We start from the raw sequence: 13821 nt of genomic DNA, 5'->3' as shown, positions 1-13821 counted from the left end.
AGTGGCTGGTGGGGCAGCTGAGTCCTTCATCTTGCACACTTTCTGCCAGCAGAATCCCCTCTGAGAGGGGAATTTGCTGCTGCCAGTCTGCAGCCAAAATTGCATGGTATCCATTGATACTCATTTGCCCAGAAAAGTTCACTTCAAAGGCAACAGCTGCTCTTCAAAGAGGCAACAAATTGCAGTGAAGTGGAGAATCAATGTCTTCTCCAGACTTGGCCAGAGCTCCTGCAAGGCATCAGAGGAGCCTGGGCCCAGACCGCACGGTAAAAACCCAAAGTTGAAGAAAGGTGGAGGAAGCAGGTTGTTTATACGTTTTCTTACACAGAACACACACACACAAACAACTTTTACTTTCTTCAAAAAGCAATATGTTATTTCTAATCCATTTCTGTGGTTTTTTTTTTAATTTTTGTTTTTTGTTTTAGAAGATTAAAGATGAGACATTATTTACTTTTCCTGAGATCACACAGAAAATACCAATGGTCGTCTGTCAGTTCTGAGCATCCCTGTAAAATTATAGGTATTCAGGCTCTTGAGAGGTAATACTAAAAAAGTGAAAATTGATTTTTTGCCCATCATCTAAGCCTATGAAGTATGCAATTCTTTGAGGCTCATGTAAAAAGAATGTAAAAAACTATACTCAGATTTTTCAGCCTCATCCAGGTGTCCTCACTTCCTTTTAGTCTTTTAAGATTGCTGCCCTATGTTACCATCATGTATTACTAAAAGGCCATGTGACACAAAAGAAGTCTCCAGACAGAGAGACATTCAGGCAGCCTGGAAAAAACTCCACCATCCTGTGTTCTATTTTACACAACTGCAAAAGGGCTTGTCGTATGTGAGAAATCTTCACATTTATCAACTCAAAACACACAAAAAAAACCTCAATTTACATTTCATGTTTTTCATAACTTGCTTGGCCTGCTTTTGTTCACTGTCAAAAAAAAAAACCATATATTTGCATTTAATCAAAGACTTCAAGTTCCTATTATCCCACTGTCTCTCTCCCTGCAGTCTCTTCCCCTTTCTTACATCTAGGAGAGTGGCTGTGCTTAGGACCCAAACTCTGCAAATAAAGCTCTAAGGAAGAGCTTTATCACCAGGGATTCACAGATTTGGTTCTGGGTGCTTTGATCAGGCTCTCAATGGGGAAAAAGGCCATTGTGTTGCACAGCACTTTCCCTGAGAGCATCGCACCACCCTCAGCACTGAGATTGCGCCTGAGAAGGCCTAAAAGACAAGGAACTTCTGAAACACGAGAGTTTGACATCTTACCAAACGAAATGCTGATCCGTCTATTAGTTTTATCCTCCATAGTCTCTCCACAACTACCAAATGCTGTCTCACCAAACACTTCATTTTTTTCTAAAAGGATACATGGAGTCTACAGAAATGGGAACTCAGCACACTGGACTGTTTAGCACATGAAGAGAAAGCACAAAACACGCAAGGTGAGTACTCACAATACTTGTTCTAGGCTTCACACAAAACCCATGCAGGAGGACAACCAGGAACAGGGGGAAAAAAAAAAGAAAACCAGCTCAGAAGAACATGCTCCTAGTTGAAGTAGGCTGCTGTGATGGCAGTACTGGTTGTCTGTTGAATTGTAGCAGTTAGCTCTTTTACATGCCTGGTTTGCACCTCACTGAAGCTTCCACGAGCACATCTCATCTTTTGTCACTCTGAAGTAATATGGAACTCATAATGCAGCATGAAACTGCAGCTTCATATCAAAGAAAATTTTTCCAGATGGCACTTCTCTGCTTCATGTTAATTACCCCCCAGTGCTTTCTGTACCAGATATGCTCCATTTACTAGAAAAATGTTTCTCTTTCCTAGTCCAGCTAGGTTTGCAATACCACCCACCTCACCACAGAATCTGAGCAGGTTCCAGAACTGTATTAAGCAACACGCCTAACATCTGTCACATGTGGTTTTTCTCTCTCTCTCTTTCTCTCATCCTCCTGCCCAGTGAACGTCTATGAGTTCAGTAGCTTGTTTCACTTGGCAAAGTATAGTTTTATTTTTAAAGGTGCTTATGGATGTTCTTTAGAAAGTCAGCACCAGGAAGCATATCCTAAACAGAGAGCAGAAGGAAATATGCCTTACATTCTCCTTGGAGGGAATTTCTGCTGTGTGGTCTTGCACCAGTCCTTCAGAAGCCCTCTGTCTCCTGGAAAACAAGCTTACAAGTTCACCTGGATCTGAAGATCAGTTCTGAATATGATCTATGATCTTCAGAAAGGAACTCAGATTATTATTTTCTTTTGTAGCCAGAAGGTGCTTAACATTGTGCGCCCAGAATATAAATATAAAAACCATGAGCCTTGATGCAGTTCTCCTGCTCCAAGCCACTGAGATCACAAACAGAAGGCAGATGTTCATCAGAAGAAGCACTGATTCCTTAAATCCCATTAAACCACCTGTACATGATCAAACAGTATAGCCGTCTGGGACATACTTGCTAATTGCAGAGTATGAATGAGGAGTATACTATCTGCTCCATAGCCACCCAAAAACAAATGACCCAGAATATTTGTGCTGAACAAATTAGCTGCAGCAGAATTGCCAGGTCATGGTCTGATGATTGAGCACCAAGTGAGAAGGCCTGGCTAACCCAGGGAACTCAGGAGTAAGCAATGCACCTGAATGACTGGAAGGGATGAAGTCTGGATCCACCCCTCCTCACCCTCATTTAAGAGCCAACAGCCAAGGGAGTGGTATCTCTTTGGACAGTGACTGCATTCCTCTCAAGTTGTCACTTGTTTTTGGAATGGGTGAGCCAATTCTTCTTCTTTGTTACCTGCTGTTGTTTCATGCCGCTCGTCTCTCATTAGAAGGCACCGTCATAATCTTCTTCCGCCATATGTTAGCTAAGCAAAATTGGTATGATTGGTATGGTTGACCTTAGATTAGAGCCACACTTTAGAGTGTAAGGTAAGACATGACATATTGGTACCAAGAGACGTTGCTTAACAAATAAAGAGGTACAAATACAGACAAGAAGAGGTAGCCAGAAGGGCACTAAGTGGCAGGAGCAGGAAGCTTGAGGGAGCAAGTGCATGCTTTTACCTTGTCTTTTAAATGAGCATGGCAGAGGGCTTAACTATCTGCTTGTAGCTTTCCGCCTCCTAGGATTTCAACTTATTTTTCAAGCTTCTTTTCTCATTGGAACCTCAAAGATTTATACAGAGAAAGGAAGGAACAAAGAAGGGAAGGGGAGAAAAAAAAAGCCAACACAGCATTTCAAATACTCAACTTAGAAGGAGCCCCACGTTCTAGTTACTGGCCAAAAGAATTCTGGAGAATAAACAGTGAATTTTTCACTCTTTTTCATATGATGCAGCAGCTCAGAAGGACCCAGGTAAGCCAATAACTCATCACTCAGGACACTCCAGAGAGAAAACAAACTTTGGTCCCTCGGGGAAAGCAACAGATGTCTTCAAAACAGTGATGCCCTAACCACGCAGTCATTGGCAAAAGGGAAACAGTAAAGGAGAGTGTAAGAGAAGGACGTGAAAACTGGTGATGGAGCAACTTCTTCGAGTGAGTTTTGAAAGAAAGTGCTTTTGCTGTGAAGGTCTCTCAGCATGCTGAGAGAATCTACTACTCCAAGCTGCCCAGGGATGCTAAGCAGGTTTTCTGCCTTTTCACCCTACACACTACATTACTTTCCTACAAAAATACTGCAACATGGTAGATGTCTGTGATATCTCCATGAAGAAGGCCCCTTGACAGACAATCACAAAACTATAGGCCATCAGCACTACTCTACCCTCTGTTTTCCCTAACTACACAGCTTGCAGGTCATTTGTGGAGCAGACTTAGCTGGCCAGAAGTGTGAGATGAAATCTGGAAGGTAGAGCCTGGGCTGTGCTATTGGAGATTGCGTGACACCATCTTGCAAGCCTCCTTGCTGTAAGATAGATGGCAGTTTCCCTTCACAAGGCTATTAGGTTTTGCTTTGATGCAAAGCCAGAAGAAGACAGTACCAGCTTCCAGGCAGCAATTTTGTGGCAGTGCTGCTAAACTGCTCCCTCTCCCACCTACTGTGCTGTTAAGAGCTGTTGGTGCAGTTCCGTAATGAACTAGACCAGAAATCTTTCCAGCTGAAAAGGAAAAAAAAAAAAACAACAAAGCATCAAAGCAGAGAAAGTGGGAAATCTCTGCCAGCTCCATTCCCTGATCCAGTTCCTCATGTAACTTTCCTGGCAGGATGAGATGAGTGGGCTGGATGAGGAAGGAAAGGGATGCCTAAGTCCATGTGTAGGCTGTACCAGCTGTGAAACTACTGCTTACACTGCATTAGGTGAAACTGGAAGGTCAGGATTTCAAGGCCTTCCACTCCCAGACTGCTATGACTTGCCCAGCTCCACCTGCTTGCAAACACCAAGCCCTCTTTTGCAGTACTTATGCTCAGATACAGGTGGCTTTGCTGGAAGAAGAAAAAAAGAAGAAAAAAAAAAAAAAAACAACATTGAATTCAACCTAGTTATTCCTCAAGCCAAGACGACAAGCATCCCCTAACTGCTAACCCTAGGCATGGCCTCAGGTAGGAGCTGACCTCTGTTCAATTGTCTGGCAGCAGGGGCAGGTTGCTAAATGCTGACCCAAGAGGGACAGCTGGCAAAGCCATCCTGCTGCCTGTTGGGAGAAAGGACAGAAAGGGAATAAAAGGCAACTGAAATCAATGAAGCAGGTGAAAACAGCCCGGTGTCTTGTCCCGTGGTACCAACAAGCCTCTAACTCTCTCCCATGCTTCAATGCCCATTCTTCACCCCTTCCAAAAGAAATAAGCCAGTTTTCTTATTGCATTAAGCACTGTTACCAATCAGGTTGCTGGAGTCCTAAGTGACTCTCTACATGCTGTGCTTTTTTTTTTTTTTTTTTTTTTTAAGTGGGAAAACACAAGAGGTTTGTTTTTCAGTTTTCCTTGAGAGTGATCCCCGAGGCCATTTTCAGAGTAGGTATGGCGAGAGCAAGCGAGAAACCCCTTGCAGCACCTCGGCTGCAGACAGACGCACTGACAGAGCCCGGCAGCGGCTCCTCGAGTGCAGCCAGTAGAGGTCTCTCCTCCCCTGAGCCTCCCTTCGCAAATAATAACCTGCCCATGGAGGTGAGTTCACATGTCTTCCCTTCTGAATCCGATCTCCAAGCAGAATGACATTAATAAAGAGGGAAGCTGGTGGCTCAAATAGGAACTCAAGAGGAAAGAAAAGAAGAGGAAAAAAAAATCATAAGAGAAAGATTGAAGTCTGCTACATTGCAAAGCCTAAAGCATCAACTCCAGGCTTCCCATCTGGCAGGAAAAATGCACAGCACATTCAGCCCTGGAGCTCTGGCTTCTTTCCACATGGATAGCCTCCTACGGAGCTCTTCCACCCTGCCCCAGCAGCAAGGTGTAGGGACCCTGCTTGGCACATGAAGTCCCCACATTCAGTCTGTGTGGAGTCAGTCCTAACAGCAAGCCCTTTTCAACTTGTAGTTTTGGCCTTCACGTGAGGGCCTCTCTAACACTTACCTACTGTCTATACCACACAACCTTGGCCATAAGCCTTGGGACAGGCACCCATGCAGCAGTGACATTGTAGGGCTGGAAGTTGACCCTCTAACAAGTGGCAAAGTTTCCTGCTTATCACAGCACCCTGTAACAAGAGAGCTGGGAAAGGGGCAGCTCCCACTTCGTTTCCACCTCCTGCCAGTCAGCAGGATTTTTGCCTGTACTGCAAGGCACAGGCCTTTGCCTCTTGCTTTTGTTGCTCTGAGAGTCCAGGCAGGCACTCCGCCAAATCTGGGCTCTCCAACACATCTGGGACACCCGACGAAATCAGGGCACCTGACAAAATCAGAGATCCTCACTGCATCTGGGCATCCTAACACATCTGAACTGCAGCTCCAGTGCCACCAGAGGATGACAGAGGAAGATGGGGGGCAAAGCTCTGGGGCTCTTTCACTTTTCAGTGCTAATTTTGCCTCATTGGTAACCTCCTTTAAGAGGATTTTTCTAACTGCTCCCTGTTGTATTTTGCTTCTTCAGGCAGTAGTAGAGGAAGAGTGGGTGGTCTGATGCTGATTTAGGCAGCTGCACTTTTTGTATTCAGCCAAAACAACATAGGAAAACATACATTTCCCCCACCTTTTAAGTAAACTAGTCATGAGTTTTTATTTTCAATTAAAAAAAAAAAAAGTACTTTTTTTTTTTCTTTTTGAAGAAATGCACACTGGATGGAGGAGGAAGCCCAGCTGGATGACACTGCGAGTGCCATGCAGATACAGACTGGCCAGTTCGAAAATACCTCTCTTCAGCTCAGTAAGCATACCAGATGTTGGTAGGGAAAATTAATCAATACTTAAAGAAATAGAATAAGGAAGAGAATGTTTTCAAGGATTTACCAGCAAAATCAAACCAGAAAACATCTCACCTCAAGACTGGGCAAAACACCTTACACAATATAATGGAATTACTGTATTGTAAACCTGACAAGGCATTTTGTTTTTGTCATTCTACTGGAAATACTTTCATTGGATGCATATTAAAAAAAAAAAAAGATACAATCAAAAAAGCAACAAGAGAATAATAGATTACTTTTTAAATGCAGAAAAAGAAGTATTTTAAAATGAAAAGATGAAAACATCAAAACAAAAAGATGCTGAAAGTAAATGCGTTGGTGTTTCTGAAGGGGGATGTTTTCTTTTGAAAACTACGAAGTTCTTTTTCTCCAGGTTTTGTCATCTGGAGCTTCTCAGAAGCACGGATAGAGACGGGCATCTGAAGACTTCGCGTTGCCCGACACCCTGTTCCCGCCGCGGAGGAGCGCAGAGCGGACCGTCAGACGGGGGGGAGGGGAGGGGGTGGTTGCGCGCGCGTGCGTGCGCGCTCCCGCGGGGCAGCCCGGCAGCCGCGCCTATTGCATCAGTCGGGCCGGGCCGGGCCCAGCACGCCGCGCCCGCCTCCCCCTTGCCGTGCCGGGAGCGGCGCTGTTGGAGCGGAGCAACGGGGCAAGGTTGCCTCCAGCAGCCCGAAGAGGAAAGGCTGCGACGGGGCAGAGGCGGGGAGGAATAAAATGATATTTTTAAATAATAATTTAAAAAAAAAAAAAAAAAAGTTGCTCCTCGGCCCGGCTCAGCCCTGCGTTACTCGCGCTACCTTAAATCCGCCCCCTCCCCCCCGCTCCGCCCGCTTCCTCCTGCGGAGGTTCCGCCGCCAAGCCCCTCCACAACAACAAGCCGGGCGGGGGGAGAGGGGCTGTCCCCTCCCCCGGTCCCGCCAAACGGGAAGGGCGAGGGGACTGGCAGAGAGCGGGGCGGAAAGCCCCATCACCTATCAAAAAAAAAAAAAAAAAAAAAAAACTAAAAAAAAAGAAACTGAGGCGGCGGACTTGCTTGCAGCAGCTCCCCCGAGCACTTTGTTCGTCTTGGGGGGGAAAAAATACTCGTTAGTCCCCGGGAAGCTCCGGCTCTGTGCGCACTCCTCGCCAGGGGACAAAGCCGAGTGGCTGTCCCGTCCCTCCCCGCCTCAGCACAGCGTTTTCGGGAGGTTCCAACGCGAGGGCGAGCCCAAGCGCCACCGCGATCAACAGCCGGATCGAGTTGCAGAGCGGGGGGAACGCGGAGAAGGCTCGCCCAGGGCTTCCCCCACCCCCCGCCCCTTTCCATCGCGCTGCGCTCATTTTCGCACGATGAAAATCGTCTCCTTCGCTGTGTTCCAGGGGAGGGGGGGGAGCACCCGCACCTTGCCACCGCAAATGCTGGGCTCGCCGATCTGTGGCAGCCGGGGGAGTCCGCGGAGAGGGAGATGGGCTGGGCCGGGGGCTGCCCGCAGCGGTGCTCGGGCGGCGGGGCCGGACGCCATCTTGGTTAGCGCCGAGGCGGCGGGAGAGGGTGGGACGCGGCGCTTGGTCGGCGCCAGGCCGCGGGCCGGCAGGCCCCGGGCCCAGACCTCGGGTTTGGGCGCCTGGCGGCGCGGAAGCGGCCGTACTCTGGGCTGGGGGGAGGAGAGGGGGTGTAAGCTTTGGCTCTGGCCTACCCAGAACGAGGGGTTGATGGGGACCAAGAGCACGGTACCGGCCCACTGGGCTCGGGGTTGAGGTGTTTCCCTCGGGTCTACACCAAAACAACAGCGTCTCGAGCTGCTTCACCGTTACGTAAAATAGAAAAAAAAAACAAATGATCAATTGTGATGGGGGGACGTTCCACAACTTAGAACTGGAGAGGACACGTTCAACCCAACTCTCATCGAGAACTAGCACAGCACCGAGGGCTGCATCCCTCCACCTGTGCCAGGCCGACACGCCAGGCAGCCCCCTGGGAGCTGCACACACACACTCAGGAAGGACATGGCTCTTACAGATGGCACTTCTCTTTATTGATTGCTCGCCGTGAAACAACATCGATCTGTATTTCTGCTTTTTTTTTTTTTTTTTTTTTTTCCCCCAAACATTACAAAAAATATGGAATTGGCTCAGTCTGCAATCCTTTAAGCACAGCCATATTATCAGGAAGGAAGGAAAAAAAAAAAAAAAAAAAAAAAAAAAAAAACCTCTAAGAAGTCTACCAAATAGAGCATTTACAAATGCACAAAAACACGCCGCTTTGGCTTTATGGGGAAAAATACTGTTTTCTAGATTAAAAAAAAATCTTTTAAACATAAATAAGTTAGTATAATTTCTCAGTGTCTTTACAGAGTTATGTACACAGGTACACTTCAAACTTTCTTTTTTTATTTTTACATACAGGTACACAGGCAATGTAGAAATACTGTTTAAAGATGTAGTATCCCCTTCCCTCACGTAAGGACGAAAGGATGTGGGCCAGGTCAGAAAACAGCAACACTGGAGATACCCTTCCAAAAATAAAAAATAATAAATCCAGCGATGTAGCAAATGGGGTGAATTTCTGAGAGTGTAGAGGCATTCCAATTTCATACAGGGATTTGAGGTGGGGGATCACCCCGCCTCCCACCCCTTCAGCCCAGCACAGAGAGGAGGGCTCTGATGGCGGCCTGCAGGCATCTGCTGTGAGCAGCACTACCACCGTGGTGCGAGGAAAAAATAAAAACACAGGGGACCCACTTAAAGGGACAATACATCTTTAAGGAATAAAAAGCCTACACTGCTTCTCTTCATTTCTTTGCTTGCTAGATGGCGAAAGCAAGATTCGATCGGTCACCTTCTTCCTCTCCCCCCCTTCCCAAAACGTTTATGTGCTACATAAGGTAAAAACTATATACACAGGTAGTACAATGAAGCAAATAAGGAAACACCTAATTGCACAATGCTACATCCGATGCTTTTAGAGGCAGGTCTTTTAAGAGTGTCTAAATTTTTAGTGTTATTGTCTGCTTTTTTTTTGTTTTGCTGTCGTTGTTTTTCAGTGCTTGCACAGGATCCCCATCCCACGGAGACCGACGATATGTATTCATCTCTACTACAACTTTATATCTTCCTGGCTTCACCACCCCCCGATGAGCAAGGAAACGCGAGTCCTCCGCCCTGCAACGGGAAGAAGACAGGGAGAAGACATTAGAGAAGCTGAAAGCGACGCACTCCCTTCCCCGGGCGCGACCGGTCCGAGCTGACGCCGCTCCCCGCGGCGGGCAGGCCCACCCCGGGCAGGGCCCTGCGGCGTCCCGGCCCCGCGGCGCTCTTAGCCCGGCCGCTCCCGTCGGGGCTGCGCCGCCCCAGGGCCGTCGGCCGCCTCCGCTCGGAGCCCTCGGGGCCGAGCAGCCGCCGAGCCGCGGAACTGCCCCCGCCCCAAAGGAGCGGGCGGTGGTGCGGCATTTGCATAGAGGCGAGGGCTGACGCGCTCCGCCGCGGCTCCCCCCAGCAGGAGTAATTTGTTGCAACTTCTGCTTTACAGCTTAATCTCTTCGGCACAATCGCGAACCGCGTTTGCGAACCTCCCCGCTAACCTCGGCCCCGAAACCGCCGGCGCAATGTACCACCTCCCTCCGCCCCAGCCCTCGCGCTGAAACAAAACAACAACAAGAACACCACACACGGCTGCCATTAACCCGCTCCCTTCCCTGGAAACTCAGCCAGCGCCTAAAACTAAACCACAACAACCGGGGAGGGGGTGAGGGGGGAGAAAAAAAAAATAAAAAAATAAAAGAACGGAGAACCACCTCGTCTTACTCAGACCGAAAGGCTCCCGAACAGCCCGGCTTTTACGACCCTAGAGCTCTGCTAGGCTGCAGCTCCCTGCCAAGGTGGGACAGTGGCAATAGCGCCGAGGTGGGGCAGCCCACCCGAACCCACGCCCCGCGTCGAGCCCCGTCCCTCGGCCGGCACGGCCCCAGGAGCTCGGGGAAAAGAGCGGGGCCACCTGGTCACTGCGGCCCCAGCAGCCGGCCCCCAGCAGGAGACCCTCGCGGCTTCCCCCACGGCATCCTAACGCCCGGAGCCCGAAGGGAACCTACTTAGGGAGTTTACGTTTGATGTCGTCTCGGGCTCGATTTCTTGGGTGTTTGCTCCACTGAACTGGCACTGGGGGAGTCTTCTGAAACCTCCTCTTCTGTTGTGTTGGCTCTTTTATTTTGAGGAGAGGAATCTAGGAGGGGAAAATTAAAAACAGGGGGGGAGGGGGGAGAACACTGGTTTAAAATATTGTCCCGCAAGGTGCTCGCTCGGCACCCGGGGGCGGGAGGAGCGACGGGGCCGGGGCTTATTCCCGCACATCCCCGCATCCCTACGTCAGCTATCGGGCTACGCAAAGGTGGGCACGGGCAGGCTTCTCTCTCGGCAAGAGATGCGCGTTTTAGTTTCGCCCCAAGTCCGGCGATGGAGCCTCCCCTCCTCTCCTCCGAGAGGGGTGCCGATGGACGCGAGGCTCTCACCCCCGGCCCCCACCGACCGCGGAGCTCCCGGTGCTGCGGACGGCACCGGGGCCGTTCCGGCGGCAGGAGGCGGGTGCCGGGCCCGGCGCACGGCGCTGCCCGCGGGGTTACGTTACCGTCGGCGGCGGGTCTTTTCCTCTGCCCGGCGCACTGCTCTGCAAAGTCCGTCTGACTGCCAGCAACATCAGTCTTTCGGCCTACACAGTGAGTGTCCTCTGAGATTCCCTGAGAAGCGGCGCAAATCGCGGTTTGGCAATTCCCGTTTACATCCAGGCTCTGACGGCCGACGGACCTGCAAACGGCTTTGGGTAGCCTCGGCGGTCTGAAGTAGAAATCGGGCGAGCTCCCCTTCTCCACGGCTTGCCACTCGTACCTGCCTTCCAGCGGCTTGTGGTTCTGGAAATCGAAATTCCACTTCCTCTGGCATGCCTCTTCCATTTCCTTGCGGTGCTTCTTCAAGTCCCTGTTTAACTCTTCGTGGTTTACCGGCCCGAAGAGGTTCCTGCAGGCCGACGGCTTCGGGTACTCCGACTGCCGCGCCTCCATGCGCTCCAGGGTAGGGCTCCCATTAGAAATGCGGACGTTTGACATCTCCCCCTCCCTTTCTGCCGTCACCGATGGCGGTGGGTTTTCTCGCGGCTCTCCCCGCTCTTCCTCTCCGCTTCTTACCCGCGGCCGCTCGCAGGTTCCCCTCCGCGGTCTCTCTCCGTACGGCCCCCTCTCTGCGGCCCCGCCTCGGCCCGCGGAGGAGAGGCGGCAGCGCGCAATTGCATAAGCGCCGGGCCGGCCGAACCCCGACAGCCGCCGCCGGGCAGCCCGGGCGGCTCCGGAGGGGAGCAGCCGAGCGGGGAGCGGCGCTGCCCTCCGCGGCCCCGGGGGCGCCCTCGCGCTGCTGTCCGCGCGGCCCCACCGCTGCCCGCACGGCCCCGCCGCTCTCCCCACGGCCACGTCGTACGGGCGGAGAGGGAAAAAAAACAAGCCGAGACGAGCCCTTTTCTCAGATCCCAATATGGCGATTGAAGGGAGGTTGACGAAGGAGAAAATGATTGACAGGACGAGTCTATTTAAACAGCGGAGCCGAGCCATTGGTTACGGCGGACGGCACCGCCCCGTCGGCACGGCCATACCTCGCAGCCGCCGCCGGCTCTAAAGGTGGCCCTGGCCGGCGGCCGCCCCTTGGCGGGCGGGGAGAGCGTGGGGGGCACGGCACGGCGTGGCGTGGCGCGGCACGGCGCTCTGCACCGCTCCGCTCCGCGCACGTGAACCCGCCTCCCGCTGCGGAGTCAAGTATGGTGAAAGTTGTGCAAGTCGAGGGGGCTAGCTGCATTTTGACTCGTTATGGCCATCGCTCTGCTTTCACCGGGTCTGGAAGTCAGAGCGGGCCGGGAGCTGCAACCCAGCTGGGGCGAGGGAGTGGGTCGCTGCCCCGCAACCCCGTCGTGCTGCCCGCAGAGGGAAAAGGAGAGAGTGAGGAGAGGCTCCTGCTGCCCTGCCGGCAGGGAGGGCCCAGGTGTGGAAGTAGCTGTAAGAATTCTCAGCAGGGACCTGTGTTCTGAGTTAGCAGGGGAAAGAAAATAAAAGCCTTCAAGTTTGTGCAGTTTGTGTGTTTTGCAGATTAGTTGAGTCAGGAGTCATGGACAGGGTTTTCTGAGCCATTCCTCTGATTCCTACAGCAGGTCCACTGGAGTTAAGAGCAGTCCAGTGTTCTCCTCCTGGCCTTCCTTGTTCCCACTCCTTTCTACAGCCAGCATCCCTTGCTCAGGACAGCCCCACAGGACATAAGGTCTGTTTTCAGATCCTGGAGGTCTGGGACTTCCCCAGGGCCCAGGTCACCTGGGGGCTACATACCAAAGTGGCTGGCCTGGCACCCTCTGCAAAGTGCAACTGTCCCAAATCTTGTGGCCTTGAAGATAGGGAGCTTTTGCCATGTCTGTACTCACACATGTTTTGCTTCAGGCCTTGCAGTTGTGACGGGCCACCAAAACTTACCCTGCAGTTGCTGTTTTGGACTGGGGCCTCACCTGTGCAGGCACTGGAAAGGGAACAGAATCAGCATGCAGTGCTTATCCCCAGGGCACAATTGTCTGTGGGCCTCCTTCCCTGAGGCAGCAGCCCCCCACCTTGCTCAGCCTGCTCTCCTGGGTCAGCCTGGTCTTGTCAGCCCTGAATTCAAAAAGTGTTGTGTGCAGCCAAAGAGAAAAATAAAAATGTTTGAAAAACACAAGGTTGAAATAAAATGTTAGCCCTGTTATTTTTGCTTCACAGAACTTTTACCACAAGTTGTTTTCCAGCTCCTCTCAGCAACCACAAGATCTACCAATTCACAGAGAATTGAAGCTGACATCCCCATGTCTGCATCTTAGGTGTTTGTTGTTGGGTTTCTTTGTTTTGTTTTGTTTTTTGGAGTAGTAACTCTGTGGGGAAAAAAGGAAAAAAAAAAAACCAAAACTGTGCGAGCTGGCAAAGTGGGACTTGTTCATCTGCTTCATTTGAGGACTTCGTTTTCTCTTCCCCAGGCTTTCCTGTCTTTAACTTAGCTATCATTAAGGTAGTGCCATTTCAGAATTCTCCACTTCTCATGTGAGGTGTGGGACACTTGGGTTGTTTTCTTAGCTGTGCACAACTGGGTACATAGCAGGAAAGCAGTCTGTTGAGCAGCTCCCCCATAACCTGCTGAAACCATCTGAGATAGGGAATTCCTACTGCTCTGCCTTACTGGGAACCAATGCCTGATTCCTGTAACCAGAATCCTTGATGGCAGGATTATGACACAGTGCAAAACCATGCCAATAATAATAAATTATGATGATTGGTAATAATAGGAAGCAAACACTGGAAAATACAGCGTAGCCTGACGGATAAACACCCGCAGACATGATGGCAGCTGAAAAGAGCACTGATTTATCTCCCTGTAGCGCTTGGAAAAGAAAGAGGAGAAGAAAAAAAGAAAAAGAAAAAGAAAAAAAAAGTTCCTCTCGGGCAAA

At 50.5% G+C, this 13821-nt stretch overlaps 1 protein-coding gene across 1 annotated transcript; it reads right to left on the bottom strand.

The window, feature by feature from the left end:
- Positions 1 to 8433: 8433 nt before the first annotated feature.
- CDKN1B (cyclin dependent kinase inhibitor 1B) lies at positions 8434 to 11602 on the bottom strand. Its single transcript, XM_042809265.1, has 3 exons — positions 10954 to 11602; positions 10421 to 10551; positions 8434 to 9494 (listed from the first exon to the last, which is right to left on the bottom strand). The coding sequence occupies exons 1-2, from the start codon at positions 11426 to 11428 to the stop codon at positions 10430 to 10432; spliced, it is 597 nt and encodes a 198-aa protein (XP_042665199.1). The 5' UTR covers positions 11429 to 11602; the 3' UTR covers positions 8434 to 9494; positions 10421 to 10429.
- Between the last annotated feature and the right edge of the window lie 2219 nt (positions 11603 to 13821).

Source organism: Centrocercus urophasianus, unplaced genomic scaffold (genome assembly GCF_019232065.1).
Source record: "Centrocercus urophasianus isolate 14NV4802_14NV808 unplaced genomic scaffold, USGS_Curo_1.0 seq_1140, whole genome shotgun sequence".
Classification (NCBI taxonomy): Eukaryota; Metazoa; Chordata; class Aves; order Galliformes; family Phasianidae; genus Centrocercus; species Centrocercus urophasianus.
This window is presented reverse-complemented; position numbering and strand designations above follow the sequence as displayed.

Excerpts from the sequence above, each read along its gene's own strand:
- CDKN1B (XM_042809265.1), bottom strand. The coding sequence starts at position 11,428 with ATGTCAAACGTCCGCATTTCTAATGGGAGCCCTACCCTGGAGCGCATG. Across the intron at positions 10,552-10,953 it reads GAAAAGACCCGCCGCCGACG|ATTCCTCTCCTCAAAATAAA; the intron begins GTAACGTAACCC and ends TTCCCCTCCTAG.